Below are 22914 nucleotides of genomic sequence, written 5' to 3'. Positions count from 1 at the left end.
TCCGAAAGTGTAGAGACAATGCAGCAAAGAAAAATGCTTTAAGCTTCATTTCAAATGAGCTCACATTTCTCAGAACTGATTTTTTCGTGTTCATGGTGGAAAAAAGGCAGTTTTGGTGCTGAACAAGGGCATAGCACAAGGCCTGCAGCAGGCTCTGAGGACCATGAGCAGTACAGAAGGCCATTTCAGTCCACAAAATTAAAGAGAATTAAACCTTACTTTTTCCTTGCCTTGTTTTCAAGATTAATTACATCAAGCTTTCCTCCCTGTAACAACAGCAATAAAGCTCCCTTTTCCTTTTTAATGAAAATGAATATTAGCAGAAGAGCATTTTAAGATACATTATAAACAACAAGATCCAGCTGTGTCACATAACACTGGTGACAATTAGGCCACAAGCATGTTTTGCCGTCAGTCACACAGTCCCACTCCACCCCGAGTGCAATGTTCCCACATGGAAGAAACAAATGTACAAATTCCATGGGATTAATTACCCAAAGCAATACTGGGGAAAGAAACAAAGGTTTTAAAACTACGTTGCTTTGGTACAGAATGTAGAATTAAGGGAACTGCTTCTGTGTTAGAAAACCCAAAGTCTCTGCGAGCCCAGAAACCCACTATGAAAGATGCAATGGGCTGAAGATGGGGTCATTTCTCCATGGTATTACCCATTTCTGCTGGGTATTCAGCAGAAGAATTATTAGTAACACAGATGGAAAGTTATGACTGTTTTATCCCAGAAATATACTGTTATTTGCAATATGCAAAGAAGAATAAAGGATGAACAGCAGTGCTTGACACTGTCCTGCACAACATCATTTTCTCTAAACTAGAGAGATACGGATTCTATGGGTAGACCACTCAGTAGATAAGGAATTGGCTGGATGGTCACAAGTTGTGGTCAGTGGCTTGATGTCCAAGCGGAGACCGGTGACAAGCAGCATCCCTCAGGTGCTGGAACCAGTGCAGTTTAGCATCTTTTTTGTCGACAGGGACATGGGGATTGAGCATCCCCAGCAAGTTTGCTGATGACAGTGAGGTGTGTGGTGAGGTCAACACACTGGAGGGAAGGGATGGGATCCACAGGGACCTGGACAGGCTGTAGAGGTGGGACCATGAACCTCATGGAGTTCAGCAAAGCCAAGTGCAAGATCCTGCCCATGGGTCAGGGCAATCCTCAGCGCAAACACAGGCTGGGAGAGACCGGATGGAGCAGCCCTGAGGAGGAACTTGGGGCTATTGGGTGAGGAGAAGCTCCCCATTGACCCAGCTTCAGTGTGTGCTTGAGCCCAGAACCATGCCATGTGCTGGGCTGCACCCCCAGAGTGTGAGCAGCAGCTCAGGGAGGGGATCCTGCCCCTCTGCTGTGCTCTGGGGAGACCCCCCCTGCAGCCCTGATCCAGCTCTAGGGCAGCAGCAGAAGAGGGACATGGAGCTGTTGGAGCGAGGCCAGAGGAGGCCACGGAGATGCTGCAAGGGCTGGAGCAGCTCTGCTCTGGAGCCAGGCTGAGAGAGCTGGGCTGGGGCAGCCTGGAGAAGAGTAGGCTCCTGAAGGGGAGACCTGAGAGCAGCTCCAGTGCCTAAAGGGGCTGCAGGAAAGCTGGAGAGGGGCTTGGGACAAGGGATGTAGGGACAGGCCAAGGGGAATGGCTTGAACCTGCCAGAGGGGAGACTGAGATGAGCTCTTAGGCAGAAGCTCTTCCCTGTGAGGGTGCTGAGGCGCTGGCACAGGGTGCCCAGAGAAGCTGTGGCTGCCCCATCCCTGGCAGTGTTCAAGGGCAGGTTGGACAGGGCTTCAAACAACCTGGCCTAGTGGAAGGTGTCCATGTCCGTGGCAGGGGGTTGGAGCAAGATGGTCTTTAAGGTCCCTTCCAACCCAAACCATTTTATTCTATGGTATAAGTTCAGGCTGACTGACAGCAAGATGTCTTCCATATAATTCTCCCCGGACCTTCCATGACAAGCCTCAGAATTTCTTTTACATATTCTGGGCTAGAAAACATGAAAGGAACAGACCTCTGATTCTATGATTCTACGACCTGCCACAGCTTTGATTACTTAGATAAGATGTACGAGCACTCTGGCCATGGCAGGAGCCATGGAGAGGAGCAACACAATTGCATCACTATGGTCTTTGTTAGCTCCCAAGCTCCTCCCCAACTGTTCAAACACAAATTCCATTCTGCTCTGTTTCAGTACCTAAAAAAAAATAAATCTCCATCAGTACCACACAGCCAATTTTCAGCTCACAAAGCATGGAGGAACACAGTTTGTCTGCCTCCAAATATATGCCTGCATGCAGATCCAAGGCAAAGCTTCCACCTTACTCTAGTAGACTCCAGCCTTAGCTTCTTACTTAGATTCAACCTAAGTACAAAACCCTATTGCCTCTGAACACACAACTGCACCTCACACTTACACCACCCTTACAAGCAGCAAGAAGTGCTTGTGTTCACACCACCCTTGCGGCAAATTATATCCACTTTGAATGTGGGCTGGAAGGTAATTTAAGAACATTAAAACCAAATCAACTCTACTCCTTAACACAGAACTTCTCATGCATCAGTGAGGTTATTCCACATAGATTAAGAGTCTACAGCTCAGGATGTTGCACTCAAATACTAGTTAACCAAACCTTCAGGATTTCATGCAGACTCAAAATGTATCTTTAAGATATACCTATAAAGCTCTTTTGTGAGCTAGGAGAGCTCACAGGGTTGAGCATTTATTGATTTATTAACTTCATCTTTTTGATCCAAATCTACTTGAAGTCAAACTTCATATTTAATGCACTAAACTACAGCATAGTCATACTTTCTAAGGTATGTTAAAGTTATCTGACCCAGGAAAAAGCAAGCATTTAAAAACAGAAAGTACCACTGGCCTCAGCTGTTTTCAGTGTGTCCCAACAGCAAGTCACCAAAACGAAGAGGCAACTAGCATTTCTCCAAATGGTTTTACTTCCAACAGGAGAATGCCTATTTGCTAGAGAAAAAAACAATACAACAATAATGTTACAAGAGGCACTGATCCTGGCTTTATTCACTTAAAGATACATCCAACATTTGTTATAGCTCACTTGAAATTCAAAATGCTTTTAAGAAACCAACCATAAATCCTTGATTTTTGCCTTATAGTGCTGTCAGGTTTTCAAATAGCAAGTAGATGACTTCCCGGCAAGACTCTGTTCTGTATTAACATACATATAAAGATTGAAACTTCATAGAAACCCTTCAGTTTCTGGTATCTGCATTCAGCAAATGACAACCGTTTTCCCTGGGGAGGCTACTCTGCTTACCTGCAGGGATGGGTGCGCGGGGTCCTGAGCTAATACACCATATCCTTGGCAATTCTAATGAAAACTGTCCCACTCAGGGTACTCAAGAGGGACTTTCCTCCCTTGTTGCACCTTTGTACTTGGCAGCTGTAACAAAATCTCTATAGCACTAGAAAAAACTAGTTAGGACACACTGGGCATGTCCCCTAGAAGTAGTGATAGTGGCTGCTAGCAAAGAGAAGTGCACGTTAAGAGCAAGAAGCATAATGTGTTAGTTTACAACTCAAACTACTTGGCAGTATCTTCTGTAAATTCAAGATTTATGTAAGACAGTGTGCTGCAGCCATCATAAAATGATATTTAAGGTTTTTTGCTGCATTTAGTTAGATTTTTTTTAAAGTGAAGAGTGCAGGATTTAAGAAATAGAAACATTTCTTCTCTATTAGAAATTGCAAAATCGAGTACTATGACACTATGAAAGCTTACAGTACAGTTCAATTCTGTTAAAATTCAGCATCAATGTGGTGTCTGAACTATTTCAGAGCTACATTCTGCCTGACTAAGCAGTTATCAACAAGTCCTGATGTCACTTTTTGTGCAAAATGCATCCCCTATAAATGTGGCTATAAAAGCATGCGCAGTTCTCTCATGTTGGTGTATCACCCCTGTAATTTTCTGTGACTGGTTTCTCTGTTTAATGACAGCCTAAACTAAAAATAAGCTTGTTACGTAAAAGCAAAATAACTTTTATCTTAAACTTTATTCTGGGTCTTGGACATAGTTCAGTGATATGATCTGCAGAACAACACGCCAACCATTACCATGAGCTGTTTAAAAGAGGAAACTGAAGGAAAAATCCAAATCATAGACACTCACTGTTATAGTATCTTTAATTTATCTTGTGTTTTACAGAACTGTGAATGGATTAAAAAGCACCTCCTTTCCCATCACGTTCCTTACAGTTGGTAAAATATATTCAATGAGCAAATGTATGTGAACAGCTTGAGGATCTGCATCTTGCAAGGATTTCACAGACCAATCAAAAGCCAAATTTCTTGTAGTTTTTACAATCTTGTTCTAATACAATGGTAAATCCATTCCGATTGTAAACCTGTCCAGTCATATCTCCCCAGAACACTTTGCAAAATCCAGTGTTGATTAGCAAACTAGTTAGCTTTGGCACGGAGCTGTGCTCTCTTGCCTGTGACAGCCTGGAAACCAGTTTTGATGCTGGCGACGGAGCAGCGAGAGTGGCAGGTCTCACACTGCAAGAAATATAATCTGGTGTCCTTCTGTAGGATTGTGTCCGGTGACCGACACGTATGACAGGTGACATACTCCTCTGCAGAAAAGGAATTGAGTGGCAGTTAAAAAAATCATGCACTGTCAGCAGACAAGTCACCGCTTCTTCAGCCTTTAGTTTAACAGTTGCCTTGAAAGGCTGTTCAAGTGCATTTACTTAGAAGTGGCTTACTATGAAAACCACAGAGGCTGAGGCAACCTAAAATTCCCTTTAGTTCCCAAGTTAATAAAGACTAGGTTTCAGATGGAACATTAAGTGCTGACACTGGTGCTTTAGAAACAACAACCACTAGTTAAGATTTCCCACTGGCGTTCCGTAACTTCCTCTGCTGAAACAGCAACTCTGTGACAGACAGAACATTAAAGAAGTATATTTTGTTACCTATAATCTATAGTACTTTGAATAGCAGTCTGTGACAGGCACGATGTATTTGTTAATTAGCATGCAAATTAAATTAAACACAAAATTAACATTAAAATTAACAATCACTGTTTTCCATAGTCCTCAACGCAAAGAAATGATCATCAGAAGCAAAAGCACAATTCCCAAATGCTCTTACTGTTTTCCTTGGTATGTTTTAGTGCCAGGACAGCATACAACTTATGTGCTTATTAGAAGCAGGGTAGAACCACCTGTACTTGCATTATTCCATTATAAAGCTGAAACAAAGTTATAGCTTCTTAGAACAGAACCTGCACAGTATTCACACACACATGAGCCATATGTGGACCACTGGTCATCACAAAGGTTCAGAAAAATCAGTAATGGATAAAGGAGTTCTACTTACTGATATATCTTCTCAAGACATTTTCTATCTGTTTTTGCTGGAATCTTCCTTTGATTACAAGTTGGTTGTTACCATCTATTGAGCCACTAATTTGAAAGAAAAATCAATTACTTAATTTGCAGAAGATGCCAAGCATTAAAAGAAGTCACGAAACAAGTGTAAAACAACATGAAGCAAGATAATGATGCATTCTTCAAGGTAAAAGCAAGCCAGAATTACTTTGGGGGAAAAAACGCAACATTCTGAAGGTACTTAAAAGCCTACAGGAAGTTTTGCCCAAACATAACCCTCACTGCAGTAAAGGCAAACTCCGGCAGAGATCAGCCTCATAGTTAACTACATCAGAAGAGCTTTACAGAACTGGAAATTAATACCTGCTTAGAAGTGACCAAGACGGCCCTCTAGTAAGGTTAATATGGACAGTAAGACCCTCTTACAGCCATTTGGATGCAGTAAGTTCAATGTTTTTTCACATTACGGTTTCTAAGTCATCTGGAGCTGAAGATACCCCAAAGCCCAATCAAACTGGCATTTGCTATATACACACTGCAATTAGACTCCTTGATTCTCTGTGTTTACATATAACAACACTGTAGTCTACAAAAGAGCAATGACTAGACAACCAGAAAGTACACCACCACAGCATGAGATCTTCAATAAAGTTTTATGCTAAGACACGTGGATTTAACTGCAGCATTAGACAGAGTAACTAGCAACAGGCCCACAAGACCCACTGTTAGGCAGTCAGGCATTCTCTCTTCCTTAGCTACCCATCATCAGCCTCAGCTTGAAATGAGCCACAGAGACACCCTCAGCAACTGTGACAAACAGCTCTGCTATCACATCTTTGAGAAAGGTCCCAAAGAGGGAATTCAAAGCCTTATCCAGACTTTTCCCTGGGACTTAAATTTGCCTCTGTACCTCTTCCCTAAGATGGTATCTCTTCAATCACTCAGCACAGCATCTAAGTGCAGGGAAGAAGAGCCTGATGTTCAAGTACATATAAAAACCCAAGATAATGTCAATCATGCTGCCCTTGTTTCTGACATGCACAAGCACATACACAGCCCAGTAGCCTTACCTTGTACCCAATTCTGCCAACAAAAATGCCAGGAGATGTTTTGGCTGACGATGTAATCTAAAAATAAAGTAAGAATATGTTTAACCTTCCCCTTCCAGAGAAGGCTGGTATTTATACAGGACTGGCAGGCTAAAATGACCTTAAATTATCAAACAGAGGTAGTACCAGAAGGCCTGCACCAAAGAGCACAGGCAGACAGTAACTGAGAAAGCTGAACAGTCCACAATAAAAAAAAGCCACCATCACCCCCCCCCACACACACAATTACAGTAACTACTGAAAGCAAGTTTTCTATTTGAGATTTTTCCATTTTTACTCTCCAGTCCCCCTGCCATTCCCTGAAACAAGTACTACAAGCTACACTTAAAAATTCACTTTAGTGTACTACCTAGCTCTTCAGTATCATTTTACCAGGACTATTTTCTAGCACACTTATGAAACAAAACCAGTATGGATTCCTGTAAGTACCCACCAAGAATAGAACTGCCTTCACAACAAGAAGCGACTAAGACACAGAAAGCACTGCAGAAAACAGTGGCTGGGGGGCGGGGGTATGGGCAGGGGTAAATACGGATTTCCATAGCATTTACCAAGAGAAAAGTATTTGGAGCCAGCTCAAATCAAAGAATTTTCCCCACCCTCTTGCCCAAGACTTGCAAAAAAGTATCAGCAACACCTGATAGGAGGCAGTGAAATCACAAAAGGTTTAGTTTCAGTGCATGAGGCCCGTGTAGCAAGTCTACTATTTTCATGATATTAAACAAGAAATTATCCAATAAACCATCTTCATAAACATGTTATCACAGAGAAATGCAGAAGCAATATGCAGTATGATTGAAATTACTGTGAGCTTACATATGGTTTGCCATTCTTTGGCCAGAAAACATGCACTCAACACAACAGCCAACAGCACAGAAATGTGCATTTACCTGCTACTTCCGGGAGTAAAAGGGGAAACTTACAATTTGCAGATATCTGTAAAGTTGACAAAAGATGTTTTCTTGGTCCCTACTCTTACAACCTGCGGAGGCTTCATGACAAATTTCCGCTTTTCTCCAGCTACCATATCCGGGTTTTTTTCCCGCATGATGTTAAATACTCTATTGAGCAGCTGCCAAAAGAGGGATTCACATCAAGATGAGTATCTTGTAGTTCTCAAATCAAGTACATCACTTCTATAAAACCACCTGAAACAGTGTTTACAATGTATTGTAAACAGTATTAGACCCTATTAGTCTAAACAGTATACAGTATTAGACTCTTTGCCCATTAGCATTTCCCCACATGCTTTTTAACACATGCTTCAAAATGTTCTCATAAATGCAAAACATAAAAGCTGTTTTCCCAAGTGCTTACTTCACATCTACAAGTACCTCAGCCTGTTAGCAGAGGTGTTTTAGCTATCACTAATATTGCCCTATACAAAAATTAACTGTGATATGAGCTTATGACTACAAGTCCTTTAAGTTAGAAACAGGACATGAGCATAATGCTCTGCTCTACTTTTACACATCAATGTGGAAAAAGACTTTTGAACACTACCTCATCATATGTGTAGTCTCTTTCTGAGCCTGCCCATGCAGGTCCTGACTGAAGGCTAAAAGAAATTCCATCATCTTTTTTGCTATCTTCATCCTCAAAAGCTGTAAAAGAAAGTGGTATGGTATTCATTAACAAGAAAAGAAACATTCTTTAACCTCCTGCTTACACCACTTCTAAAGGAACATCAAAGAAGATTCCACTATGATGTGGACACAAGCCTTCTCTGTCTGCCTACTTCTGACATCAGCAGTTATAGAAAATTTATACAGTGCTTTTATAGATCATTTTTCTGATAAATGTAGTGGGTATAGGTAATAAAACAAATTTTGAAACAAAAAAGGCACTTTAACAGAACTTACTCACCTACATGGACTATGCTTCACTTTCAACATCTCACTGAGCTAGATTACACTTTTACCTTCATCCTTCTCCATTATCTCATCTTCATCTGGAAACTTCACATTCTTCTTTTTCTTCTTTTTATTGCCAAGCATGATATCAAGATCATCTTCAGGTTCTACTGCCTCTGGTGCATCTCCTTCAATTTTCAAGTCCTACAAAGAAACAGTACCACTATAGTTCACAGTATTAAAACAAAAATTTCACTGTACAGCATCAGAAATAATACTAGCAGCACACTATATTAGATGAGTACTAATAATATCCATCACAATCCTGACACTACTGCACTACTACCATGAAGCAGGGCCAGATTTTTACCTTCCGATCTAACTTTTGGCAGGTCAGCAACAAGGTCATGCTATACTTACCTAGAGGCATCAGCCATTTTAGGGCATAAGAGAACAAAACACTCTACATGCCAGGCAGTAAGGTAAGGCACACCTGTGCTACTACCTGCAGCTAGTCCAACTTGTTATCATAATTCTGCACATGTACAGAACTCAGAGCAAGTATTTTGTCTGTCTGGAGCAGATCAGAGAGGTATTTTCTTCCCCAAAAGGCAGAATCTAAAGAAGAGGTTTACATATAACATTTCACTGTCCTTTTGCTCTCTGGGCTTGCCAAGTACACTGACAACATGGTACAAAAACAATCTGGAATAAAACTTGGGAAAAGTAAAAATATCTCATACACCTTCTGGAACACAGAACAATCGCTAATCACTTCTAAAGAAAACACTGGAGTAAACCCAGATTTTTTTAGCAGATATATACCCTTTATTTAAAGGGCTGTCCTTTAGAGGACTATTCTGAGTATGCCTTCTAACATCCATTTACTTCTTTCACCCCAATGACAATTAACCTTGATGCTAGTCAACAGTTACTAGAGATGGCAGAATTACTTGCTCATTGTGCAGATCAGTTAGGTTTTCTCACTCCCTACAGGAGCAACTTGTTCAACAGAACCTACTATATATGAAAGACATGGAGAAATATAAGTTTCATCATTAACTGCACTAAGACACAAAAACAGACTCAGAACAGCTCCTGCACTGCCAATCCTGAGAAAATGAAAGCAAGAAAGTTTTCAGCCATAGAGGAGATGGCTTAGTTATAAAAACAAACCTTTAAACCTTCTTCTGCTTCATCTATATCAAATATCTTTTTTGTTTTTTTCTTCTTTTTCTTTTGATTGAAGAAGTTTAAATCATCCAGGTCATCTGTTGCATCTAAAAACAGGATTGCCAAAAGAAGTGTAACTGCAGGAACAGTTTAGGCATTAAGGTTTTCAATTTACATCCAAATGTTCAAAACATTACAGTAAGAAATAAGCAATGGTCTGTAGCCCTTATAGATATCCTTCAGGTTTTAAAGAGGTCATTCTATCTACCCTCAAATACCATAATACTATTTTACAGTTTCTGCATCTGCTAAGTGTATTTTCGTATTTTTTTGTAAAATACTTAATCCTTCTTTCTGCTGTACAAGAGAAACCAGTTACTTGACATTAGAGTGGAGAAGCCTGAAAGAAAAGGAAACTGTAGGAGGAACGTACAGTTTCTCTGATCTAGTGTAGGAGCCAATTTTTACCAACAAACTGGATTTAACAGCAGTCCCTGAATCAGGTCACCGTAAGTGACACTGGCCTCAATTTAAAAAGCAAGGTTATATCCACAGTCACAAGCTTATTTTCTCAAAGATTCCAAAGAACACACTAGTTATCACATTCATAGTCGTCCAAAAACCAGAAACCCTTTTAACCGTATTTCTGTCACCCACACTATTGCTAAATTGTTCAAATGAAAACCACTGTAATTGTGGAATTACTGCAACAAACTGCAAGTGGAAGATTTAAAACTTCATGCTACCTATTTTAGGGATTCTCTTTTCATTGCCTCACACAAAAAACTGTTTGAGTCAGGACAATGGACTTTTCGGAAAGCACTGGTAGGTTGCTGGATGCCTGTGAGTGTGATTTCAACCAGGAAAGAAATATACCCTCCAAATAGGCAGCAGGGTATTTATTACTCAATCCTCTAAAAACTACAACCACAGCATTATACACTGTGATGCCAAATTCTTGAACTGGGGCTCATAGTCTCAAAATACAGAAGCACTACTTTTGAGAGTTTATCTATGTGGATTCACTTTACCTTTCTTTCTGCTGTCTTCTTCATCTGCTTCAACATCTTTGTCTTCTGTTGGCTCAGGTTCAACTTCTTTTGTTTCTGACTGCTGAGTCTCTTCCACCTGTGTATCTCCTCCTTCCTCATCCAACATAAAGGGCTTCTTCTTTTTCTTCTTCTTCTTGCTCATAGTGGGATCGAAAATCATCTGTAAAAGTCAAGAGTTCCTTAGCAGTGTAATAATCACCTACCATTTAATATTTATGACACCTTTAAGTTTCTCTCATTCCTTCAGTTACCCAAACTGTTTCTTGGTTTCAGTCCCCACTAGGGACTTCTCTAGAGCTGTAACAACATAATACAAGTTAGTTGACTCAAACCGGTGATTACAGACTTCTTTACAAACATCACAGACCCATCCCAAAGTATAACTGATGTGAACAGTTAACAAGAGAAGGCTGCTTGACAGAGCAGAGCTTCTGCTACTTTTGCTATGACAGTCCAAGTTTCCTGACATCTGCTCACTAGTTCAGCTGAAAACATATTAAAGTCTTTGACAGACTAGTTACCAACAACTTCTACATTTTACCTACCCCTATGGACTCAAGTTTTAAAATAAGACTGTGCCAAGCAATCACTGAATCACTCAGCATCAGGAAAAACTTCAAGCACATCTATACCCCTAGAGCCTGAAAAACCCAGAAGGGGCTGGTGTTGCAGCAAGACCTGTATCGGCTCTCAGTGCCATGAAGTAGCAAAGGTCTCCTCGTTTTCCCCCCACAGGTGGGAAACAATCTCAGATCAAGCGATTAAAAGCTGTTAATGAGTTCTGTAGCCAGTGAAGCAGCTTCACTCAGCTAGTCTGACTGTGAAGAAGACACTAACCCTAAAACTCACTTTGAACCTACTCATCATCTGCAGACCTGGATATTTAACACATGAGCAATTCAGTTTTCCAACACAGCAACTTCTTGTACTTTTTTTCCACTTAAGATGCAAGTCTGACATCATAGCCATTTGTAGGCTTTGTTACATACATCTGGCCATGTTTTCACACCACAGTATGTATTTAATACATTAAACCATTTTAGAGACTTTAATGAGACTCTTTCACCAGTTTTTCTTATCAAGTAATTAAAGAGTGCTCTCAGAGACAGTTAAAATTCAGCATCACAAATACCCTTGCTCCTGAAAAATACCACCACTTCATCAGAGGAGCAGCTCTCCAACTTCTTGGTTTGTTGCACTCTGCCAGTCTGGCAGTTTCCCTCCCCACACAAAGCAATCTTTCCCTCACACTTGTCATTCTCCTATATATGGTATTCTAGTGATAGTCTTCCATTTTTCTGAAACTTATATGTTTCATAAAGGCTCTGTTCAAGGCAGTAAACTGCACCTATGGGTGTATGAAGCACAGCATCATGGGACACTGATGCTTGAGGCATTCAAACTGCTGAGTGTGTTTTTAGTGGAACACACTGTGCTAGAATAATTTTCAAAGCAGTTCTGCCAGAGGGTTCCCTCCACTGCTCAGACAGATCATGTATGAATCATGCTCTTGTAATGCACAATAATCAAAGAATATGCACAACCGGTTACACTGTCTGCTGCCTTCCTCTTGTAACCTCCAGTCTTCTGAAACAGAAGGAAAGCTGCCTGCACCAGCAAGAGTACACAGCCTTGGGAACAAGCACATGAGCACCACTTTCAAGATCATGACTCATTTCATGGAAGCTTTGCAAGACTATGAAGTTTCATGTTTGCTTAGCCACATGAGAACATGTAAGATTATGCTTAGATCTTAATTTCTGAGAAGGAATCAGCCCACCAGCCCCAAATCACTCTTCTCTGTGAAGAGAAAAACATCTTTCATTCTGAACCACCATAAAGCATATCTTGTGTCTACGAGAGGCAGGCTTTGTCTTCAGTAGTACTATGCCTGAAGTAACCTGAAGTTAACATACAAGGACAACTTCTGGATGCAGGAGATAGTTATAATGCCGAGAAAACAATGTAGCTGGCCTTGAAAAGTGCACTGCTCTGAAGGTCCACCCCATCCAGTCAGGTCAAGAATAGCTTCTGAAAACCTAAGACCTAGTCATCACATGCTAACTGCTCTCCCACAACCTGAGAAGGAGGTCTGTGTTCATCAAGGCCTTCAATGAAAACAAAGCAGGGGTCTTGGGTCACACACACTTTAATAAATCATGATATAAACTAACCAGCCTAATAACCAACTAGTCTGTGGTTTGCCTGACATACACGTCAGAAGTTTCTTTGTTCCTTGTCTCTGTGCAGTATGTTTGATGAGTCGAAGCATTATGGTACCATTTAAGCACTGAAAAACTGTAGAAAGTTGCAGGCCCTCTGCTGAAAGGCCTGTAGCTCCCAACTCAAACACACCAAACCCATGCTTTTCCTGAGTAGACACAGTTACAACTTTCGTTCCTGATTCTGCCCTCAAAGCTAAGTTACTATACAGGGTCATCTGTAGACCACACAGTTCCTTCTCATATCCAGTTCTATATATGCCTACTCCTTATTCCAAATCCCTACAGAGTCAAAATCCCAACTTAGAATCATAGAACAGTTAGGGTTGGAAAGGACCTTAAGATATCTAGTTTCAACCCCCCTGCCATGGGCAGGGACACCTCACAGTAAATCCCATTTCATCAGTCTGAACAAACATGCATGTCTACAGGCACGTCTACAAAGTAGACAGCGACTCCACACTTAGCAAGTTAGTTCAGGAACCCTTACATTATGCTGAGTTGATGCCTACGATGGAGCGCAAAGTTCTTAAGACCAATTGAGACCCAAACCCTCTGGCTCCTCAAAACAACAGTATTATTCACTATTATTTCCTGAAGCTTCACAAAACTACAGGGCAAGAACTTTTAGATATCTAGCAGGATTTTTAGCAAACCAAATAGGGCCTGTATTGCCTCTTCCGTGCCACACCTGTATAGCAGGGGTTTCTACCAGGGAGTCTTGTACACACCTCTGAAAATTTTAAGCTAGAGTCCAGTGCAACAAAATAAGGTTTTGAAACATCTATACCAGTTCAAGGTGCAAGTCTGTCTTCATGTGTCTTCACCCTCCTCAACTTTATAGGCCAGTTGGCTTTAAAGTTTCACCAGCTTAACGTCAGTAACAAACTATTTGCCTCTTAAGAGCCTGAGATACAGGAGTTCCAGAAGGCCTATGTACTTACACATATATTAGCCAGAAGAACTAAGAGCAACACTTCAACTATGATATCTGCTACCAATTTTACTGTGTCAGACTGCTACATAAGCAATCCAGAGATGTAATTTTACTAATAGTGTTCAAGGCCAGGTTGGATAGGGCTCTGAGCAACCTGCTCTAGTGGAAGGTGTACCTGCCTGTGGCAGGGGGCTGGCACTGGATGAGTTTTAAGGTCCCTTCCAACCACAACCTTTCTATGATTCTATACTAGGTATTCTTGATGATACCTTAATGTCAGAACAAATGCATTATGCAAGAAAAATTATTTTCCTGACACTTAAAAGTAAATCCAACCCAGAAACTAGATGAACTTCATGGACCTATTACCACCCGAGACAGAAAGCATCTGATGCAAGGATTCCTGGGTCTTAATTTCCAGAACCAGAGTGCAACCTAGGAATTAGAACTGCAGTTCCAAGGACACAATTAGCCATAAAAATGCTGTACATTCATTCTAGATGCTAAAGCAGCTGAATAAGCCAGGCCCAGCTACCATTAAAGTAATTATTACACTAGTTCTCCTTTATTATGTAGGACAAACCATGACTTGCCTGTGTCCAAGGCTAGAGCGATCACTTTGCTCAGAAGGGAACAAACCACACAGGAATTTTTAACACCAGAAAGAAGATACAAGAACAACAACAGCCATCTCAGTGCAGTTTCCCACACACTATACAGTCATCCAGCCAGGGTGCTTATAACCTCATACACGTAAAGCTTTCCCTTCCTCATAAGAGCAATAGAAATGAGGTTAGTAAAGATGCCAACATCTACAACACTTGAAAGATTTCTCAGAGACTGATGTATTTACTTCCCTGGAAGTGTTCCTAAGCAAACACCATTGGATGCGGAAAACCTGAAGTTACCGTTTGTTAAAAAGGTGTTTAGCTCTCAGGGTTAAAACACAAGATATTAAAACTCCAAGTAGTCGCAAGTAAGCTGACTAATTGCCATGTGTCGCTAGAAGAGCGCGAAACACGCTAAGGAAAGAGCGGCAGGGAGCCTGCCTTCCTCCCCGGCCCTCGCCCCGCACAGGCGGCCTCCAGCAGAACTCGGGGACCTCCCGGCGGGCCTGGGGCCTCCGCACGAGCCGCGGAGAAAGGCCGCACCCGCGGCCAGGGGGGATCCGCAGCGCGCTGAGGCCGGGAGGACCCGGGGAAGGCGCCAGCCCCGCACCCGGCAGAGCCTCAGCCCCCTCCGCTCGGGGCCGGCGGCTTCAGCGGCAGCGGCCCGCGCCTCCCGGTGAGGCTGCGGGACCCGCACACCGCCGCCCTCCCGAGCTCCGGGGAGCCGGCTCCGCACCAGGGGCGGAGGCCGCGCTCGCTGCCGGGTGCAGGCCTCAGGCCCGGTCGCCCACATGGCGGCGGCCCCGAACGCTGCACAGGCCTCGAGCCCGGCTCCCTCGACGGCGGCGGTGGCTGCCGGGTCTCACCTCGTCGCCCGACATGGCCGCGGCCTGGCGCTGAGCGGGGCACGGGCGGAGCGAAGCAGCGGCCGCCCGGAGATCAGCCGTTACCCGCCGCCGCCGCGCTCGCCTCTTGCATCAGCGCTCCGCTCCCCTCCCCCGCTGACCGCGCCTGCGCGCCCGCCGCGGCGCCTCGCGGGAGTTGTCGTTCCCGGGCTGCGCCTGCGTCGCTGCCCCGGGCGCAGAGGCGGTGCTGAGGCGAGGCCAGGCCCGGCCCGGCCCGGGCCAGCGCTGCTGTCCCGCGGCTCCGCACGCCGCAGCCGACGCGGCCGGCTCCATAGGCACCTCCGTCCGGTCCGTTCGCCGGCGGCAGGCTCGGGGGCAGTCGGGCAGCGGGCGCCGCTACCGTGGGTGCTGGTGTGAGGGTGGGAGCAGCGGCGGCAGGACCCTCAAGAAGTAATGTGGCCTGAAGGAGTCCTTGCTGCTCACAGGGCGCCTCTTCCCTCGGTTTATCGGGCCCAGGAAGAGCATCTTTCCGAGCTTTATGGCATACTAAAGCATGAAGGGAAAAGGAGGAATGAGAAAATGACCGGGCAGAGGCAAGGGGGAGAACTGGGTGGTGGCTCTGATCCAAGAAGGGGAGAAACGCAATACTGCTGTTTCCGTCATTAGAACAGCAGACCTACCTTGCTCCCTCAGAATCACAGGCTCCTTGGTGGAAGAAAGGACTTGAGGAGAGCGCCAGGTCCAACCTGCTTGCTCAGGAGCTGTTGCCAGGACAGGTTGCTCAGGACCTTGTCCTGCTAGATTTTGGGTAACTCCAAGGGGACACCACAACCTGTACCACCATCTACATGATGGAAATGGGTTTTCTATAAGGGGAATTTCTTGTACTTCCACCTTGCCTGCTGCCCCTTGTCCTGTCGTCCAGAAGAGTCCATCTCTGTCTACTTTATTTCCCTCTGTGCATATTGATAAAATCCCCTCAGAGCCTTCTCTTTTATAGGTTTAACAGTCCAGGCTCTCAGCTTCTCATACGTCATATGCTCTAATCCTTTTAGTCCTTCCTCCTCATTCCATTTCCATAGTGCTAGCTAATACAAGAACATGGCACTAATATACCATAGAATGACTTACCACAAAGTGTGTGTTAAAAATTCTGCCTCCCAACCAACCATTTGAAATCAAAAGATCATCCATTTCATGCAAGACAGTGTTAAAGCAGAGACATCCACCCAAATATTGTTAGGGGATGTTCTACATTTTAATAGTTCCAGAACACTTACATTCTTGGAGTTCTGTAACTTCCTATTGTGTGGTGTAAGCTTGTACTGTTCTTTTTACTAGTGGGAGGTTTCACACTCTGTATAATTTAACTGTTTTTAGTCAGCTACAAGGAAAGAACGCTCATCTTGTCTATCCTTGGTCTTCCTTTCACCCACCTTTCTTGCTTCCTCAGCTGAAAATGGCACCCAGCGCACCATACACAAAGCCATTAGTTTAGAGACATAATAGCACCCAGACAGGGTCAGTTCTAGCTTTTCCTGGTATGACTACAGTGCTTTTCTATTAAACCTCTGAAACACAAGTTCAAAAGATTACCTTTCTTGCTTGCTTCAATACCAGCACATTCCCCTGGGGTTTTGCAGCATTTGTGTCTTTATTACTTGTATTATGTCTCAGAGATACCATGGATTGTCAGGTACTGCAGGCAGCTGTTACTCAATGCTGTTGATAAGTAGAGCAGACACATTTGGTGTTGCTGTAACACTGAAGATGGTCTCCCACCAAATTCTTATTTCCTTCGCTGCAAGCGTTTGCTTCAGCATCCCTGTCATATGAGACTGTTAACACTGAAACACTTCATTAGTATGAAGCTCATGGATTGGCAATGACCATACCTCCACTGACCTACCCACAGCCTGACACCCACCTCACCTCCAAGAGCTCACCCAGACCAGCCTACTGTCCTGAGACAGGATAACCATTTTTTTATATCACCCCAATTTCATTCGTCTAAGCTGGTCTTAAAACCCACCATGGACAGAGATTCTCTCTGCAGCCTGTTCAAGTGCTGACAAAAACATGTCTTCATCTTCCTTGCTGTGATTTAATCCAATGCCTGTTGTAGTGTCTGCTGAGGACGCAGAAGTTCACTGTTGTGTGTGTGACAACCCACAGGCCTTTGGAATATCTCTGTGCCCCTTCTTGTCTTGCCCCCACAGTCTTCTTTTTCAGAAGATGTAAATCCAACCCCTCCAACCTTTTTCACGAGGACATAATTTTTTGTTCATTCCTCATTTTCATTGCTGTCTTCTGCACCTCACTGACTTATGTACTTAAGTGCAGTGTCCAATACTAGCCACAGTACTTTCATTGGGTACCTTGGTGGTACCAAATAGAGCAGCATAATTCCTTCAGTATCTCGTCCATAACATATCTGTTTATGCATTCTAGAATAAACCACCATTTTCTTTGTCAGTAATACTTGGGGACCAAGTATTGCTGACAAATGCCCTGAGATACCTAGTGATCACAAACCCCAATATTTCCTCCTTTGGGGCTGCCTAATGTATAATACATAACATATAATGTTGTGCACATACATAATACACAATATTTGGAAAATACCAAAGGAAGAGCTGGTGGGAGCTGCTGGAAGTGCTATCCTGGAGTTACGACCTGATGTTCAGATAGAAACTAAAACACTATCTTCAAAGCTCCTGGCTGCAGACACTTCAACATCAAAGGCATGCCTAGGAATCAAGTTCTATTGATTTTAACCCCTCCTCTGCTGACATTCAAGATGCAGAACTTCACTGTTCTCTTTTCTTCTTTGCTTTCCTTGTGAATTAAATAAGTTCCAGAAATTTAAGAGTGCTGCTGCATTAGTTGTTCATTAGTTGTTGCCAATTGCAACATTTGAACAGGAATAGCTGGAACTAGTGTCTTTGATCTGATACTTGGGTAAAAAGTCCCACATGAGTTTTGGTTAGGAAGGCACAGTCTGCGTTAAAGGATTTGCAGAAACACAGAGAGTCATGACATATTAAGAAAGAGGCATATGATGCAGTAGAATTTTAACTTTACTAACTAAAATTCAGATACTTAAAGCTCATAAATTGGGTGCACTAGAAGTTGTATGCATTCTCCAAGTTGGAGTCTGAAAGTGATGAGCAATCACAGCCTGGCATATATAGACTTCAGCTGCCACCCTGAACTGGGGGATGGCACAGTGAAAATCCCAGTCATGCAAAATACACTTGTGGGGGCTGTGGAGACATCTTCCCCCTTGAGTATTACCCACCCCTCCAGAAAAAGACCTTGTGAGTTTGCTCCTCTGTGTTCTGAGCCCTGCTGTAGAGCTCCCTGTGGTGCTGAAGCCATACTTTCACACTGTGTCAGAAACTGAAAACCTTGACATCTATTTTAAGCAGCTATTACACACACAAACTATGACTAAAGCATGAGCGTCACGCATGGCTGTTTTGATCTGAGCTATGTTTGTGTGATTTCCTGGGGAGCAAAAGGAAGAATTTCATTCTGGCTGCTGTCAGGTGGTGGCCAAACATCTCTTTTTGTACAGAGTGGAGTTCACTCTTCCATGGCGGTGGTGTAAGTCTGGGCACAATTTAAGCCTTATGTGAGCATAGAGTTTTAAAGAAGATTTTGCTTTACATTTTGTGTAAGACAGTTTTTACTAAGTCTATGCATAGCACTGAATTCTGCTCTCAGCAAGTAATTTCATGTTAAAATATCTAGTCTGAAGAGTGTTGTGGAATAACTGGAATAAGCTGGGATTAAACTCACTGACACAGGTTTAACTGCTGCCCTTTGGGATAACCATAAGATAGAATTGTAGCCCTATGTCCACTCAAAAAAAGTGAAACAGCAAGCAGAATCAATGGAAATCTGGAGCAAAAAGGTCTGTGATTTTAGGGAAGCCTGAAGAATGGATGATGTAGGTTTGGTTTGGAGAAGTAGCTGTGTGGAAAAGGACAGCTTTCTAGTAAAGCAGCCCAGACAAGCAGGACCCCTGTGAGAAGGCATCAGACAGAGGAAGCTTGCAGGACTTGATCACAGCCTGGAGGTGAGGACAGAGAAGGATCTGGATCACAGCCTGGTGGTGAGGACAGAGAAGGATCTGCATCACAGCCAAAAGCCAAGCTGACAGCGATGGGGGTGATAAGAGTTCTGGAGAAGGAATAGTCAAAAGGGGAAGGGAGGATTTCAAACCCTCCCTGTGGCCTTGCCCTACACATCTTTTTGAATAAGCAAATTTGCATTTTAGTCAGGCCATTCATACAGTGGTGAAAGCTCTTCCCAAAGGGATATAGCGCTTGGTCAGCATGCCTATTTTTGAGGCTTCTGCCAGTCCACACTCCAGCATTGTTCAGGCTGAGTGCAAGTTTTCTTCTTTCTGTCTTTCACCATGCTTTTATCTACCCAGTATGTGAGTTCCTCAGTCACTTCAAAACCAGTCTCCAAATCCATCTTTACTCCTTTTTGTCACAGGAAAACATAGCAGTGCTTAGGCTGCTGGTGTGATAGATTCACTGATAATTTCTTCCTCATCTCTCTGCAGTTTCTTGTGCTTTTTCCTAATTTCTGTTATTAAATAATAAAATAGGTTCAACACTTGCTTTCTTTTGAGGCAAAGTGTTCAACAGTGTTTGGAGAGAAAACATTTAAAATCACTTCCAGACGACTGTTAGATTGCTTATAAGGAGGTGGAATGTGCCATAATTAGTCATCCTAAAATCCGTTTTCCACTCCAAAAATGATCCTGTATTGTTGCAAACTGGAGTAAACAGAATCACTCTCAAACAACCTAAAACAATTAAGGGAATGTTATGTTGCACTGCGGTTGTATGGAAACACACACAAAGGCAGAGCTTTGAGCCTCTGGGCAGAATTTTAAGCAGTGGGTTTAAATTAGGTAGTCCCTTTTAGGCTGCTTGCAAAAGACACAAGCAGCATAAAAAAGGGTGAAAGCTATAGTTTAAAGCTGAACTTCATGGTAACTGACAGTTTTAGCAAAACAATAAGCCGAAGGCTGAAGTCTTAAAAGGGAAAACTGTAGTTACAGTCAATTGATGCAGTTCTGTTACAGGAATATACCATGTCTGCTATCTGGAACCCAGGAGAGAGTCAAGCTCCAGTCCTCCTGCCAGTCCATCCTTGCCTTGCTTTTCCCTCTCAAAACCTTTTAGTCTTTATTTTCTTTTGTTTTCTTTACACAAAGCATTTCTGTCCAAACGCTTTCTTGGGTCTGGAGAAATCCATATTTTCTCATGACCAGAGATTATTTTCCAAACCCTACCACTATACAGTTATATAAAAAAATTCCCTTTTCCTGAAAGCCACACTTCCATGGCCGCTGGATGTATTTACTCCATGTGGAGCAATCACATCACCATTGTCTTCTGGTAATGTCATGTGGTGTTTCTCCCAACTGTAGTCCTAAAGAGACTTGATCCTGAGGACTGTAGTCCTTAAGAGCTTATTGAAAGTGGTTTACTGCAGAAAAAGTGTTGTTTTTAACTAGGGTGTAACCCTGGCAATCAGGACCTCAGTGATACGTCTGTTTAAGCTCCTGATAGGTTGTTTGCTACTTCTCTGTGGTGGTGTTCCTTGGGGTGATGGCTATTGACTGTCTCTGCAGGGAGGAGTAATAGAGATTGAGGTGATCATCACTTCCACTTGGACTGTTTTCTTCCTGGACTGAGTTATTCTCTGAACCTTTTCCAATATCCAACCCCAGATCATCTGTGAGTCAAGAAACAAGAGATTGCTTTCTTCCCTTCACTTCATGCCCCAAGGGATTGGAAATGCCCTCCAATATTGAAAGCCAGATGTCCAAAGGGCATCGTCCCTGTTGCTGCACTGTTCAGACAGTCTGCTCAGCTCTTTGTGCGGTCAGCTGAGAGAGGTCAAACAGTACAATGATTTCCAGGCAGAGACGGAGGTGGTGTAACTAATTATAGATTAAATAATAGGTTGCATCAAGACTTACTATGAGACAGCAAGGTTGGTTGGCATGAAGTGATGAGAGCATGTAGCTGGATTGAAGCTACGTCTTTTATCTCACAAAAAGGCATCTCCTGTGGAGATGCCCAAAGCGCTATCATCCATCCGTCAGTCTGTGCCCACTGCAACCCTGAGCAGCAACACTGTGCTCAGCAAAGCATCTGCACGGAAGAGAAGATTCTTCTGGGAAAGCCTGTGAAAGAGTAGGTTCTGCCCGAGGAAAAGCCAGTTGCTCACCAGCGTGACCCAGTGTCGGGATCTGCCCTTCGCCTCCACATTCTTCTCCCACCGCCCTTTACCTCGCCATCTCGTAGCCTTGCATCCTGCAGCCGTACGGATTGCAAGGGAGACCCGCGCCCTGCCGCCGCCAGAGGGCGCGACGGGGATGGGCTGGTGGCAGCCGCGGCCCCGCGCCCACCCTCGTTCCCACGGGAAGAGCCAGAAAGCCTTGGAAAATAGCGAGGCAGCAGGAGCTGCGGATCCAAGGAAAAGAGCTCTGGGGAGCAGGGAGGAGGCGGCTGCTTTTCGTTGTTTTACCAAGATAAACGAATGCACAAGGAAGCGTGGTCAGCCCCAAGTGGTGCACCCCAGAGAAGGCAGTGCTCAAAGTGGGGTCTGAAAAGTCCCAGGAGCCTCCGGACTGTTTGGACAGTTTGCTTTTAGGGCAGTGTGCAGCAGGACATGTTGGTGTCATGCAGGAGCCCCATTCCATTCCTCCTGCACCCTTTCTGGGAGAGGGGATAAGCAGGGAGTATGGTGGCTTGTGTTTGAGCTTAGATCCCATTTTTTTTTCCAGATTTCCCTTTAAGTCTGCCAGAAACAGCTAAATACAGAGATTTACACTTGAAACCTTTTGCTCACTACTTGCAGAGGAAACTGTAAACACACCATTCACTATTTCAGAGGGGGAGCTTAGGCAGGACTTAGTTCTAACTGCCCCCAACTCCTTGCTCTTTTGAACATGGTGTTTGCAAAGATTTTAGATGCATGCTAAACAAATCAGGTACTCCAGTTCCACTGAAAACCATGGGTGCAGAGAGCCTAACTCTCCTGTGTCACAACTTAGATCATTGAATCACAGATTGGTTTGTGTTGGAAGGGACCTTAAAGCTCATCCAGTTCCAACCACCTGCTATGGGCAGGGACACCTGCCACTAGAGCAGCTTGCTCCAAGCCCCATCCAGCCTGGCCTTCTGAACATTCTGCCTGCATAACTGTCCTTTGAAATTAAAAGCTTTGTTCAATGTGTGAGAAGCTCTCAGGTGGGAACTGTAGTCCTTGTACTGTAGCTTTTATAGTCAAGATTTCTGCTTGCCTGATTTGGTAGCCATAATCTAGAGCCTGTCCATGAGCTCCCTGGAAGCCTAACACACACGATGTTGCTGTCCCTCCTGTTGCTTTGCATGACAAAAATCACAGACAAATCCATTTGGGAATGAAATGATAGACAGAGGTTTTGCTAGATACTGTTTTCAATACAGATGGATAATAGGAGGAGAAAGAGGGGAAACCCCTTTGGCCATCAAAAAAGCCATGAAACTGAAAGCACAGCCTGGACAAGCTCTAAATATGATTGTGAGCAGGTGAAACAAGGCTTTGTCCTGAAAGCCAAGAGCATGGTTCATGTTCAGTCCTTCCTGTATACATAAGGACAGAGGACTTTGTGCCTTTGTTTGTACATGAACAAAACTGCTTCTGTGCTACCTGTCTCCA

The 22914-nt window shown here is 43.5% G+C and overlaps 1 protein-coding gene across 1 annotated transcript; it reads right to left on the bottom strand.

Moving 5' to 3' along the window:
- Positions 1-4149: 4149 nt before the first annotated feature.
- On the bottom strand, positions 4150-15326 carry EIF2S2 (eukaryotic translation initiation factor 2 subunit beta). The gene is made up of 9 exons (XM_057432366.1): positions 15199-15326; positions 10545-10725; positions 9517-9620; positions 8409-8544; positions 7991-8091; positions 7411-7559; positions 6449-6505; positions 5368-5453; positions 4150-4619 (listed from the first exon to the last, which is right to left on the bottom strand). The coding sequence occupies exons 1-9, from the start codon at positions 15211-15213 to the stop codon at positions 4444-4446; spliced, it is 1005 nt and encodes a 334-aa protein (XP_057288349.1). The 5' UTR covers positions 15214-15326; the 3' UTR covers positions 4150-4443.
- Positions 15327-22914: the final 7588 nt, after the last annotated feature.

Source organism: Pezoporus wallicus, unplaced genomic scaffold (genome assembly GCF_028554395.1).
Source record: "Pezoporus wallicus isolate ANWC-B61680 ecotype Strahan unplaced genomic scaffold, APGP_CSIRO_Pwel_v1 contig_8090, whole genome shotgun sequence".
NCBI classification, from domain to species: Eukaryota; Metazoa; Chordata; class Aves; order Psittaciformes; family Psittacidae; genus Pezoporus; species Pezoporus wallicus.
Note: the sequence above shows the minus strand (reverse complement) of the source record. Positions and strands in the feature narration are given on the sequence as shown.

Bases quoted from the DNA above. Each gene is read 5' to 3' on its own strand.
- EIF2S2 (XM_057432366.1), bottom strand. The intron at 7,560-7,990 runs GTAGTGTTCAAA...CTCTTTTGGCAG, and splicing joins GAGACTACACATATGATGAG to CTGCTCAATAGAGTATTTAA. The intron at 5,454-6,448 runs GTAAGGCTACTG...CTTTCAAATTAG, and splicing joins TTGGCAGAATTGGGTACAAG to TGGCTCAATAGATGGTAACA.